Raw genomic sequence first — 13281 nt, forward strand, 5'->3', positions numbered from 1 at the left:
GAACGATGAAGAAATAATTTCGAATAATTTTATGTAATTGCTGCTTTCTCCACTGAACACAAGAGAATATAAAAACATATTTCATGCATGAGAAGAATATATTTCTTTTGTTGTCTGTTCTTATGACTGACACTTTCCTTAACAGTTAACAACTTTTTATGAGGCCTTACATTTCACACAGTCTTACTCTTCACTCGATTTTCTAATACACGATACTTTTGTAAATGTAATTACTTTTGTAGATTCGTGCCGTTTATGGCTCAGATTCAGCAATAATTGTGAAATTCGATTCTTCTGTGTTGGGAAACAGTTTTATTACTTTCGATCTTTTATCTGTGTGGTTTTTTATACAGTTACAGGTCTGGTAAGCTTGTCTGCAGTGTTAAATAACGCAGGTATTGCACTCCGTACACGTTGTCTTGTTCCACATTCACTGATTTGACTAGAAGTGTAGCGAAGAAAACTTCACGTTTTTGAGGAGATATACGACGCCTTTCTGCAAAAGGTCAGGTCTTTGGCCGTTCGCTAGCTATTTTTTTTTTTTTTTAAGAACACGACATTCTCCAGGAGGTTACAAGAAAATCGTACTTAAATTGTGTAATGTAGCGCTTCACACCTCATAAGGTCGTTATGAAACCTAAAAAAAAGGCCAAATGTGGTATCTTATTCCTGTTGTTGCTCACATTTATTGAGCTACAGACGCTTCCATTTGTAAAAAACGTTCTACATACCAATATAAACAACTACGATTCGCTGCCGCTTTCGCAAGACCTGGCCGCTTGGCGCGCTGTGGTAACTATGGCTAACAAAAACGAGGAGTGTCGCGACTGTTGTTGTAGACTGTACGACAACCAAGTACAAAAGTGTATCACTGCCACAACCGGCTACAATGTCCCATAAAGTACTCATTAATATCTTTGGACTTAGTCAGTGCAAGAACTTTGGTAGCATAGGGGAATGATCAAACATTTGTTTGTTATGACAGCTGGATAGGTTAGTTACGTGTTTGATATATTTTTGTTTTTGTTGTCGTCGTCACTCACAATGTCACAAGATCTTAGCAGCAGGTAAGTTTATCATTAATAACATTATTAATAGTTTTCTTATAATGTGATCATATAATATGTGTTTCTTATTCTTTTGGGCTTATTTTGTATTGCAAGAGTTTTCATTACAGGAAACGTGGTCGAAATAACTGTGAAGAGGAATGCTGTGATTTTATGCCATTATCTAAAAGAATTAACAACTTGCACATCAATGGGACTATTTACAGCACTTGCGAACAACATCCTGAACATGCCATTTTTAAGCAGGTGCTAATCCATTAAACTCAAATTTCTGTGATTGCTGCTAGGTCCTGTTTATTTTAATGACTTGCATGTATTATCTATGTAGTGAATACGATATCATTGTTTGGTTATTCATATTAGCCGAGAACAGAGAAAGAAACTAAGCAGTAGAGGTGGTTATCATTTTGCTTGCTGTTTTTAGCAGACTTATTGTGGACAATGGATTAGGAAGCAAATGATATGGTACCCAGCCTAGCTGTGGTATGTGTAGTGCATTGGAGGCAGGTCAGCGTCTTTGTGTAGTTCTGTTAACATTGCATAACATGTTCAGCAGGTAACTTAGTTCTCTGAATTACTGACATGTGCAGCAGATATAAATAAAAGGCAGAATTTTGTATGGCACTATATTTGCCAATGTAATATCACACATGGCAAGACAAGAAAAAAAAAATATTTTCAATTCTGTGATTGACAAAGCACTTCAAGAAACTAGTAATTTCCAGTCAGAACTCTGTGTTTTTGTCATTGACTTGTACAGAAGTGTTGCTCAACTTCGCTTGTATTGCACTCATATTTCCATCTATAGGAGTGATTTCTAGTGCTTGTCATGTCCACTTAGGTAAGTTGAAATTACAGGGGTGGAGAAAAATATGGGAACGCCAAAAGCACAACACAGTACTATGCTTTGCACAGTATAGGAAACCATTAACCTTCAGAACAGCTTCCAGCTGTCTCAAAATGTACAAATGCAGGTTCTGTACGGTTGACAAGGGAATCTTATATTATACTTCCTGCATAATAGTTGCAAGTTGAGTCAGAAATGGTGGAAGTGTATATATTCAGCTATCCTGCATCCATAGCTCCAAAATAGACTTTTTTTTCTTTTCTAGGCTGCAGATGGATCATTTCTTTTTAATAAATTTTGTGTAGTCCATTGTGCTCCACTGAGTACACTTAGTCAGAATCGACTGTTCCCAATGGACACCTTACATTCTATACAGCCGAGGCCGCAGGCTCCATTGCCCATATAGCACCTCATGGGAGTGGTGCCCCATGGAGATCTTTTGTCTTTCTTTCTGTAAATGATGGTGGTATTATACTTATAAAACTGTTGTGCATCATATTGGACATAGGATATTATAAAAGAAAATAAAAAAAATTATTTAAGAAGAGTGATAAAAGAGGATAGGACATATTGAGTAGTAGAGGTCCTTTCACCTGCATACCCAGGCAATAGGTCTCAGAATATGACCTCGAGCCTGACATCCATGTGCAGTGCCTCCCAAAGTTAATATCTGAGGTATGTTGATATGATAGTCTACTTAAGTAAATAGGTTAGTGTTTCACAGGGTTTCCATGGTGACTGGTAAATAACCAGCTACACTATGTTATGCATTCTACATCGTGTCTGTGTACTAAGTGATATATGATTGCAATCAATGGAAACTCTAGGTAGGAATATCAGCTGTGTATGAATGCTACTTTCAGTAAAGATAACATGCTAAGTTGCTGAAAGGCACAACTAAAAGCCACTTGCACATAAGCCTTCGGCCACAGCCTTCATCGGAAAACGAGAAAAACACGCCATTCATTTACACACACACATGACTGCAAACTCTGGCAAGTTGGGCCAGAATGCCAAAGGTGGCAGTGGTGTGCGTGAAGTGTGCTTGCTTGTGTGAATCAGTGGCATGCGTTTCTCTTTTTCCGTCAAAGGATGTGGCTGAAAGTTTGTGTGTAAGTATCCTTTAATTGTGCCTGTCTGCATTTTATCATTATGGTAAGTAGCAATCTATCTTTTTCTATATTGATGATCAATGATTACTATTGAAAGTGTCGTGTATGCAGTGTACTGCATCTCTTCTTTTGTTTTATCATGTGTTAACTCTTATTTAATGTATGCCATGTTTTAAAAACATCTGCATTATTATAGCAACAGTGCCTGGTACAATAACCAGCCATGATTTTATGATAATATCTCTCTCTTGTTTGACCTATGTTGAATGTTTCTATATTTCAAGATTTTAAACATGGCTGCAACAGCAACTGTTGAAATTCTTCACGATAAAGGATGACAGCCAAAATAGTTGCAGGATAAAAATTTATTAAAGTTCTTGACCAAGGTTTCGGTATATATAAATATACCTTCATCAGAAGTAAAAAATCTAAAATTACATTATGCAATGGAGATTAATAAAACAATTGTGCCAAAGGCGTTGTCAATAATTAAGACATCTTCTCCATTTGTACAACATGACTATGTGCACAGGGTCAATGAGAACAATTTAGTACCAGTACTTCGCCTATATTTGTGTGTTATGCCCTCGGTGTTGATGTTGGAGAAGTGTGTAGCACTGGAGTGCTCATCGGGACTAACCCACTCATCTCTTTCACATCTGCTATGGTGCTTGTAAGATCTTATTTGTTTACAGAAGGTGTGTTACACCTTGGAGATGTGGTTTGTTAGTTCATTTAATTGTCCCTGTTTGTATGAGTCCCCAATAGTGTCTTGTAGAGTGTGTTGTGACAAAGACTCAGTAATATTGAGATCTGGTGACTGTGGTGGTCAGGAGAGATGTGACAATTCATCCATGTTCTCACTGAATCAGTGCTGGATGACGGAAGCTGTGTGAACATGGGCCGTCTCATCTGTGCACACATTGTCACCATTGGGCAACAAACCATGGGGGTGGATCTGATCAGCCGAAGTGGTTACATAATCCTTGGGAGTAACACTACCCTCTGGAGTAACAATGGGTCTCATGGGATATCTCAATATGGCTGCCCAGATTGTCACTGAACCCCATCATGTTTTGCTCTTGTAACATAAATTTGTCACTTGAAAGTGCACTTACGATGTCAGGCTTATCCATCAGATTAGACAAGTTGGTGGAACCAATGAAAATAGTGTTCCATAAGCTGGACTGTATGAAACTCATGGCAGCACAGTATAATATATATTGCAGTCTGTTGTCATATAAAACAGAATACAGCATAAACAGTCAATTTTTTATAGTATAATGTAACTGCATTGATAAAAAAAACTGTACTCCTAGGCTCCTGCATAACTATAATCTAGGAAATGACATTTCGAATATCCCCACAAAGTTCTCAAAACAATCATTGGCCTATGATACTGATCAACCCACTACCACAGTCAGTTTTTCTGTCACATTCGGTGGGTTCACCAACTCACGATCAAATCATAACATTGGAGCATGAAACAATATCCCAAGAAATTCTGTCATTCTCCAATAAACAACGATTACTAAGAATACATACGTAAACCAGTAACATAATAGCCAGATCAGTAATCGCCATTCTCACACTATTTACAACAGAAACAGGAGCAGTCAATTCATAGCTCGCACAGAAACAAGTCATTCAGCAATTTTCATTGGCTACTTTATCCAATTACCTGGTTGACTATGACAACATCAGCATGTAGGTGAACAGCTGCCGACACACTTAAGTACACTGTAACCACTTGACCAAAAATTGGAAATAGTGTGCAAGAAGACTCATCCAACCAATTGACTTCCTTCTATTGCTCAATAGTTCAGGTTTTATGTCTTCAGCATCAGGTTTTCCTGTTACTGGCATTTGCATCACTGACAAGTGATTTTGAATTCCAGCTCACCCTGCAAGTACCTGCTAATGGTGCTCCCTTCATGTTCTTTTGGTACGGACAGCGTTCATGAGTGCAACATTCAATTCAGCAGTGATTTTTGCAGCTGTTGCCATATTTTTTTTGTTGCAGCCCTCTTCAATAACCGTCTGTCATGATCACTGAACATATACACTCGTCTGTGTTGTGACTTAGCAGATGATGCTTTCCCTCTTTCACTATATGCAGTATAAACCTTCAATTTGGTGCCTCACAAGACACCAAAACCTTAGGTTTACATAGATTCAGGAAGCACTCGCCATATGAGTGCCAAAAATTTGCCCACATTTTTATAGATACCAAGGCTGTACTTAGTATTGATCTATAAAGTTTTTAGCACACACTTATCGTAACTTAGGAGCTACATGAGAACTCTGCTTGGCGTTCATTTTATTTCTCTGTTGTTCCACTTTCAGATAGCGAGTAGGAAAAAATTAACTCTTAAATCTCTTATTTTTATTATTGTTGATGTTGTGGTCTTCAGTCCGAAGACTGGTTCTGGTTTGATACAGATATCCATGCTACTCTATCGTGTGCAATCCCTGTTGTCTCAGAATTATTACTGCAACATACATGCATTTTAATCTGCTTACTGTATTTTTCTCTTGGTCTTCCTCTACAATATTTCCTCCTACGCTTCCCTCCAGTATTAAATTGACATTCCCTTGATGTCTCAAAATGAGACCTGTCAACCGATCCCTTCTTTTTGTCAGTTTATGATATAAATTTCTTTTTTCCTTGGTTCTATTCAGTATCTCCACATTAGTTATGCGACATATCCACTTAATCTTCAGCTCTCTTTTATAGCACCACATTTCAAAAACTTCCATTCTCTTGTTGTCTGAACAATTTATCATCCACTTCTCACTCCAGATTAGTTCCTTCAGAAACACCGTTCTGTCAATCTACATTTTATATCTTCTGTGTTTAAGCTATTATCGGTTATTTTACTGTCCAGATAGCAAAATTCATCTACTACTTTTAACATCTTATTTCCAAGTATAATTCCCTCAGCATCATCTGATTCAATTCGGCTACATTACAATACCCTTGTTTTGCTTTTGTTGATTTTCATCTTATATCCTCCTTTCAAGACACTATCTATTTCTTTCAACTGCTAATCCAAGTCCTTTCCTGTCTCTGACAGAAATACAATGTAAGTGATAAATCACAAACTTTTTATCTCTTCTCCCTGAACTTGACTTGAATTCCCTTTCCAAATTTCTCCTTGCTTTCCTTCAGAGCTTGCTCCGTGTACAGATTGAATAACATTGGGGATGGGCTGCAATCCTGTCTCACTCCATTCTCAACAATTGCTTCCCTTTCATGCTTTTCAACTCTTATAACTGCCATCTGATATCTGCACAAGTTGTAAACAACATTGTCAAATGCTTGCTGTTAAGTCTGCAAATGCTATAAATACAAGTTTGCTTTTCCTTAACCTATATTTAAGAGAAGTTGTAGGGTCAGTATTGCCTCGTCCATTCTTGCATTTCTCTGGATCTTCCCTGAAGTTTGGTAATATTCACTGCTGTCAACACCTGCTTTTTTGAGAACATGAATTGGGGTTATAACATTCTTCTTGAAGTCTGAGGGTATTTCACATGTCTTGTACATCTTCCTACAGATGTTATCTACTTTCCCTTGTTAAATATGCTTCTATAGCCTTGCATTTGTTCTTGAGCCATTCCTACTTAGCTGTTTTGTACTTTCTGCCAGTCTCATTTTTTAGGCATCTGTACTCCCTTTTGCCCACTTTATTTGCTGAAGTTTTATATTTTCTTCTTTCTTCAATTATATTCAGTATCACATGTCATATCAATGGATTTCTACTAGTTCTTGTCTTTTTATAGATGGTATCAAACTGTTCGTCTGATAATATTCACTGCTGTCAACACCTGCTTTTTTGAGTACTGGAATTGGGTTTATCACATTCTTCTTGAAGTATGAGGGTATTTCACATGTCTTGTACATCTTACACGTAAGGACCTTGTTTTGGCATGTAGATTGTCCAGTGCTCTGTCATATTTTTCTCACAGTATCTTCTCTCCCATCTCGTCATCTTGTGAGTCCTTTTCTCTTTTTATAATTTTGCCTTCAAGATCATTCCCCATATGTAGCCCCTTTATATACCCCTTCAACCTTTCAGCTTTCTCTGCTCTGCTTCCATCTGAGCTCTTGGTGTTCATACAGTTTCTTCCCTTTTCTCCAAAGGTCCCTTCAATTTTCCTATAGATGATATCTACTTTCCCTTGTTAAATGTGTTTCCCTTGTTAGCTGTGCATTTGTCCTTGAGCCATTCCTGCTTAGCTGTTTTGTACTTTCTGCCAGTCTCATTTTTTAGGCATCTGTACTGCCTTTTGCCCACTTTATTTGCTGAAGTTTTATATTTTCTCCTTTCTTCAATTATATTCAGTATCACCTGTCATGTCCATGGATTTCTACTTGGTCTTGTCTTTTTATATTTGATCCTCTGCTGCCTTCACTATTTCATATCTCAAAGCTACACACTGCTCTTCTATTGTATTCCTTTCCCCCGTTTGTCAGTTGTTGCCTAATGCTCCCTTGGAAACTCTGAAATTATTCAGATCCCATCTCTGCAATACCATACCTTTTTGCAATTTTGTCTACATCTATGTTTCCATGGTTATTCTGCAATTCACAGTTAAATGCCTGGCAGAGGATTCATCGAACCACCTTCAAGCTATTTCTTTATCATTCCAATCTTTAACAGCACACAGGAAAAACAAACACTGAAATATTCCCATGTGAGCTCTGATTCTTTTATTTTGTGATGATGATCTTTTCTCCCTTTGTAGGTGGATGTCAACAAAATATTTTCACAATTTGAGAAGAAAGTTGGTGATTTAAATTTCTTGAGACCATCTTGCAGCACTGAAAAATGCCCTTTTTTATGATTTCCACGCAAGTTTGAACATTGCATTTGCGGCACTGTCTCCACCCCCCCCCCCCCCCCCACCCACCCACCCACCCACCCACCCAGTTCACAGGAATACGAAATGAATTGCCTTTCTTTTAACTTTTGCTATGTCCTGTGGCAGTTCTATCTGATGCAGATCACACCCTACACAACAGTACTGCAGAAGAGGGCAGTCTCTTTAGTAGACCTGTTGCATTTTCTAAGTGTTATGCCAATAAATTGCAGTCTTTGATTTGCTTTCACCACAGCATTATCTATGTGATCATTCCGATTTAAGTTATTTGTAATTGAATCTGTAAGTATTTAGTTGAATTTACAGTCAATTTGTGTGATTTATTGTGTAACTGAAATTTGTGGATTCCTTTTAGTACTCATGTGGATGACTTAACACTCCTCATTGTGTAGAGTCAGTTGCTAATTTTTGCACCATACAGATATCTTGTCTAAATAAGTCTGTAATTGGTTTTGATTATCTGATGACTTCACAAGATGTTAAATGACAGTATCATCTGCAAACAATCATATGAGACCTGTTCAGATCTTCTCCTAAATCATTTTTGTGGACCAGGAACAGTGGAATGCCAGATATTAGTTTGGTTTTAGTCAATGACTTCCTGTTAGTTACTATGAACTGTGACTTTTCTGTCAGGAAATCACAAATCCAGTCACACAATTGAGATGATACTCCTTAGGCATGCAATTTTATTATAAGTCACTTGTGAGTAATGGTGTCAAAAGCCTTTTGGAAATCTAAAAACACATAATCAGTTTGACATCCCCTGTCAATAGCACTCATTACTTCATGTGAATACAGAGTTATTTGTGTTTTACATGAACTATGTTTTCAGAATCCATGTTGGCTGTTTGTCAGTAAAAAATGTTTTGTTCAAAGTAATTTGTAGTGTTTGAACAAAGTTATTGTTCCAAAATCTGAATGCAAATCAACGTTAGCAATATGGGTCTGTAATTCAGTGGATTATTCCATTTTCCTTTCTTGGGTATTGGTGTGACTTGTGGCAGCTTTCCAGCCATCAGTTTTAATCTACAGTTCATAACCAATAAATTGTGATCAGAGTTCACATCTGCCCCCAAGAAATGCCTTTCAGTTTGAAATCTAGTGCCAAAATCTGTCTCACCAATATGTAATCAGTCTGAGATCTTCTTGTGTCTCCTGGTCTCTTCCACATATACAGCCTTCTTTCATTGTTGTTAAACCAAGAGTTAACAATGATTAAATTATGCTCTGAGCAAAATTTTAATAGGTGGCTTCCTCTTTGATTCCTTTCCACCATTGCATATTCACCTACTATTTTCCGTCTCTTCCCATTCCTATTATCGAATTCCAGTCCCCCATCACAATTTATTTTTCATCTCTCATAACTATCTCAATAATTTCTTTTGTCTCATCATACATTTCTTCAATCTCTTTGTCATCTGTAGAACTATTGATATTTAAACTGTACTACCATGCTGGGTGTGGGCTTCATGTCCTTCTTGACTATGGTAATGGATTCACTATGCTGTTCATAGTAGTTTACCCACAATCCTATTTTCTTATTATTTTTTAGATATACTTCTGCATGATGTATTTGGTTGTGTATTTATAGTCCTATATTCACCTGACCAGAAGTCCTGTTGCTCTTGCCACCAAACTTTGTTAATACCCAATATATCTAACTTCAGTCTACCCGTTTCCATTTTAAATTTTCAAACCTGCCACACCCCCAATGCAGAATATGTGGTTCATACCACATAAATCAATAAGAAACAGAACAGATCCTCCATGATACACAAACAGGTGATGACACTGTTGTAGAAACAATGAAATAATCAACCCAGATTCAAAAGAACACAAAATTTCCAAGATTGACCTTGTGTAACAGAAGCTAGAAAGTAATTTATCAGTTTTCATGACAAATTTTATTAAAATTGTCATGTCTCCCTATGTAGGGGAGAGGCAACAAGATATTTTCTCATTCAGAGAAGACTGTTGGTGATTGAAATTTCTTGGAAAGATCTCTCTCACCACAATGTAAAACACCTCTTTGTTAATATTTGCCACCCCAGTTCACCTATCACATCAGTGATACTTTTGTTTTCTGTTTCATGATAATTAAAAATCAACTGCCCATCATTGAACTTTTTTGATCTCCTCTATCAGTCCTATCTGGTAAGGATCCCATACCTCACACTGATAATCCAAAAGAGGACAGACAGGTGTACTGTAGGCAATTTATTTGGTAGATTTGTTGCACATTATAAGTGTTTTACCAATAAAATGCCATCTTTGGTTTGTCTTATCCACAAAATTTTCTGTGTGATGCTTCCAATTAAAATTGTTCTTAATTGTAATCCCTAGGTATTTAGTTGAAACTATGACCTGTAGATACGTGTGATTTATGATGTAACTGAAAGTAACCTATCCTTTTATTTGTCATGGGGATGACCTCACACTTCTCTTTATTTAAGAATCAATTGCCACTTTTCGTGCAGTACAGACATCATTTTGGAATTGGCTTTGATGTTCTGAAGGGTTTTTCGGATGGTAAATAGCAGCATTATGTACAAACAATCTAAGAGGGCTGCTCACATTGTCTCCTAAATTGTTTATATAGATTGGGAACAGCAGAGAGGCTATAACACTTTCTTGGATAACACCACATATTGCTTCTATTTCACTCAGTGACTTTTCGTCACTTGCTATGAGCTATGAAAACAAAACACATGGAAAAAGATAAGTAAAATGTTTATTATTTCAAAAGTAATCGCTGTAACTGTTAATACATTTATCCCACTGTGATGCAAGATCTTGTCAGTGCCTTGGTAGACAAATGTTTGTGGTTACCTGTGGACCCATGATTGTACGCTGGCGTGCAACCCTTCATCCAAAAGCAATTCGATGGCTGTGACTGTATTTCTTCAGGGCACAAGAGACATAGAAATCGCGATGCGGAGAAATCAGGACTGTACGGATGTTGTGTAAGGGCTATCTAGCAAAATGTCTGCAGCATAGTTGAAACAACCTTGTGGTCATCTCTCCCCATGTGATTTCCATGTTTTTGGAGCCCTGAAAAAAGATATTCATGGCCATCAACTTGCTTTAGACGTAGATGTGCATCCCTGGAAACAATGATGGTCCCATAGACAGCTGCAAACATTTTTCACTGAAGACATTGACTGTCTTGTCTCACAGTGTGGTTAATGCATTAACAGTTACTGTGGTTCTTTTGAAGTAATAAACAGTTTACTTACTTTTATCCACCTGTCTCATTTGCATTTGACTGTTCCTTATAATTGGTATAAATTCTCCAGCAAAAGATTGGCCTTTATTAAATGATTTAAGTGGCTTTGCTACAGTGGGGTATCTTCTTCTAAGTTACTCATGATGCCAGCTGTTCTTGATATGAATTCTGGAACATTTTCTGCATCTTCTTTGGTGAGGGAATTTTGAAAAATTGTGTTTAGTAACCCCACTTTAGTAGAACTATTATTAGTAACATTACCATTTCTATCATACAGTGAAGGTATTGATATTGTCTTGCTGCTGGTGTACTTTACATAGGACTATGTCTTTGGATTTTGTGCCAATTTTGAGACATAGTTTTCTTGTGGAAAGTATTAAAAGCGCCGAGCTTTGGAGTATGCACTAAATTTCGAGCTCCTGTTAAACGTGACCAACCTTGGAGATTTTGCATTCATTTAAATCTGGGATGATTCTTTCATTGCTTCTGCAACAGTGTCGTGACCTGTTCTGTGTCTTGATGATTTACTTGGTATGAAACTCTCAATTGCCATCAATACTATTTCTTTGAATTTAAGCTGTATCTAGTCTACACTTACGTACTTAATTAGGAAGGAAAGCAGACTGTCTCTGTTGAGAGTTCAGTTACTGATGTGCATTTTCTGCCCATTTGTTGGGTGAGTTAACAGACTGATTATACAGCACTAGCACCCACTTTTGAAATATTAATATATTCTACAGATATTTTCTGGGTGCCAGTGGAGTTCAGCATGCATAGCTTTCCTGACTGGCCAGGTTACGGATCCCATGGTCAGAAACTCCAAAACATTTGTAGGTCTGTAAATCAAAACTTGGATAAAAAAAAGTGTTGCAGCAACCTGTGCTAGTTCTAATATGAATGAGGACTTTACTCCAAATATGTGCAGACAGAAAGCCGTGACTTGATTCATTTAGTCCCTTTTACAGACAAAATTCCACTGTTTTTTTAGCAGTAAAAATTATGATGTTGATGAAAAGATCGTATTGTATTGATGGCCAGGAGTCACCACCTGGGAAGTTTGACCACCAAGTTGCAAGTCTTTTCAGTTGACGCCACATTGATTGACTTGCATCTTGGTGATGATTGTTTGATGAGGAAAACACAAAACCCATTCCCCGAGCAGAGAAAATCTCTGACACAGCCAGGAATCATGACAGTCAGACATGCTGACTTCTCAGCTAAAGAGGTGGACCTGAAGTTGATGTGATGGTATTGGTACTGTTATAGACCATAGAATGGCCAGTTCAGTGCAGTCTTTATACTGCATCCAGTTTATCTGTCTGTAAGGAGTTGGTGTATCATTTTGGTCCAGCACATGTTAACGCTGTCTGCCCAATGTATGATGCACCACTCTTGGAAGAAATTGTATAAACACCTGTTGATGGAGCATGAGACCATTTTTTGCAGAACTAAGAAGTGAAACCATGAGTAGTATATGGCAAAAGATCTTGGAGGATAAACTACTTATGTATTATGAGAAAGACATGGATTTAAACAGATCTCAATCAGCTTCCCACTCATGTAAAGTGACATTTGGTTGTATCTTTACTGCCTTACAGCTCTATTTTGGGGAACTAATATGTCCTTCAAAAACACCTCTAGATTCTTACTGTATTTTATAAGTACTGGAAAAGTGAGGCTGTGAGATGGATCACATGTCATGACTCCTTCATTAAGAGATTTGTGCAAAACAGGGAAGGTTCTCATTTCGAGTCCCAATATGTCATACAGATTTAATCTCTCAGAAAATCTTCATTGTTAACAAAATGTTAAGGTATCGGGTGTTTCTCCAGAGGATGGAACATGTCAGGATTTTGAATGGGGCATGTGGAGTGAACAGAGGGGATGGCTGACCAGTTCACTTTACAGGGACTTCAATCTGGTGACTGCAAGTAGGAACGTGAGCAAAGGATCCCTTTCGTTGAGTTTTCGCAGCACTCTTTCTTGGTTGTCTCCAATGGCTGGTCAAATAGGCTGGAATTTTTGTGGTATTTTATTTCTTTAAATCATTTTACACTGAAATGTAAAAATTAAAAGAACTTATCAATAAACAAAGAGCAGCAGCCGGACAACATCCTGAAGTCATTTACCTTAGCAGTCAGA

General features: G+C 37.5%; 1 protein-coding gene across 1 annotated transcript in view; it reads left to right on the top strand.

Annotated features, from left to right (window-relative positions):
* Window positions 1–377: 377 nt before the first annotated feature.
* The window catches only part of LOC126335061 (uncharacterized), a 28439-nt gene continuing 15535 nt past the window's right edge, over window positions 378–13281 (top strand). The window contains exons 1-2 of the mRNA XM_049997945.1: window positions 378–1067; window positions 1178–1313. Coding sequence (XP_049853902.1) covers window positions 1045–1067; window positions 1178–1313 — 159 coding nt within the window. The 5' untranslated portion in view covers window positions 378–1044. The remainder of the gene's footprint in view (window positions 1068–1177; window positions 1314–13281) is intronic.

Source organism: Schistocerca gregaria, chromosome 2 (assembly GCF_023897955.1).
Source record: "Schistocerca gregaria isolate iqSchGreg1 chromosome 2, iqSchGreg1.2, whole genome shotgun sequence".
Taxonomy (NCBI): domain Eukaryota; kingdom Metazoa; phylum Arthropoda; class Insecta; order Orthoptera; family Acrididae; genus Schistocerca; species Schistocerca gregaria.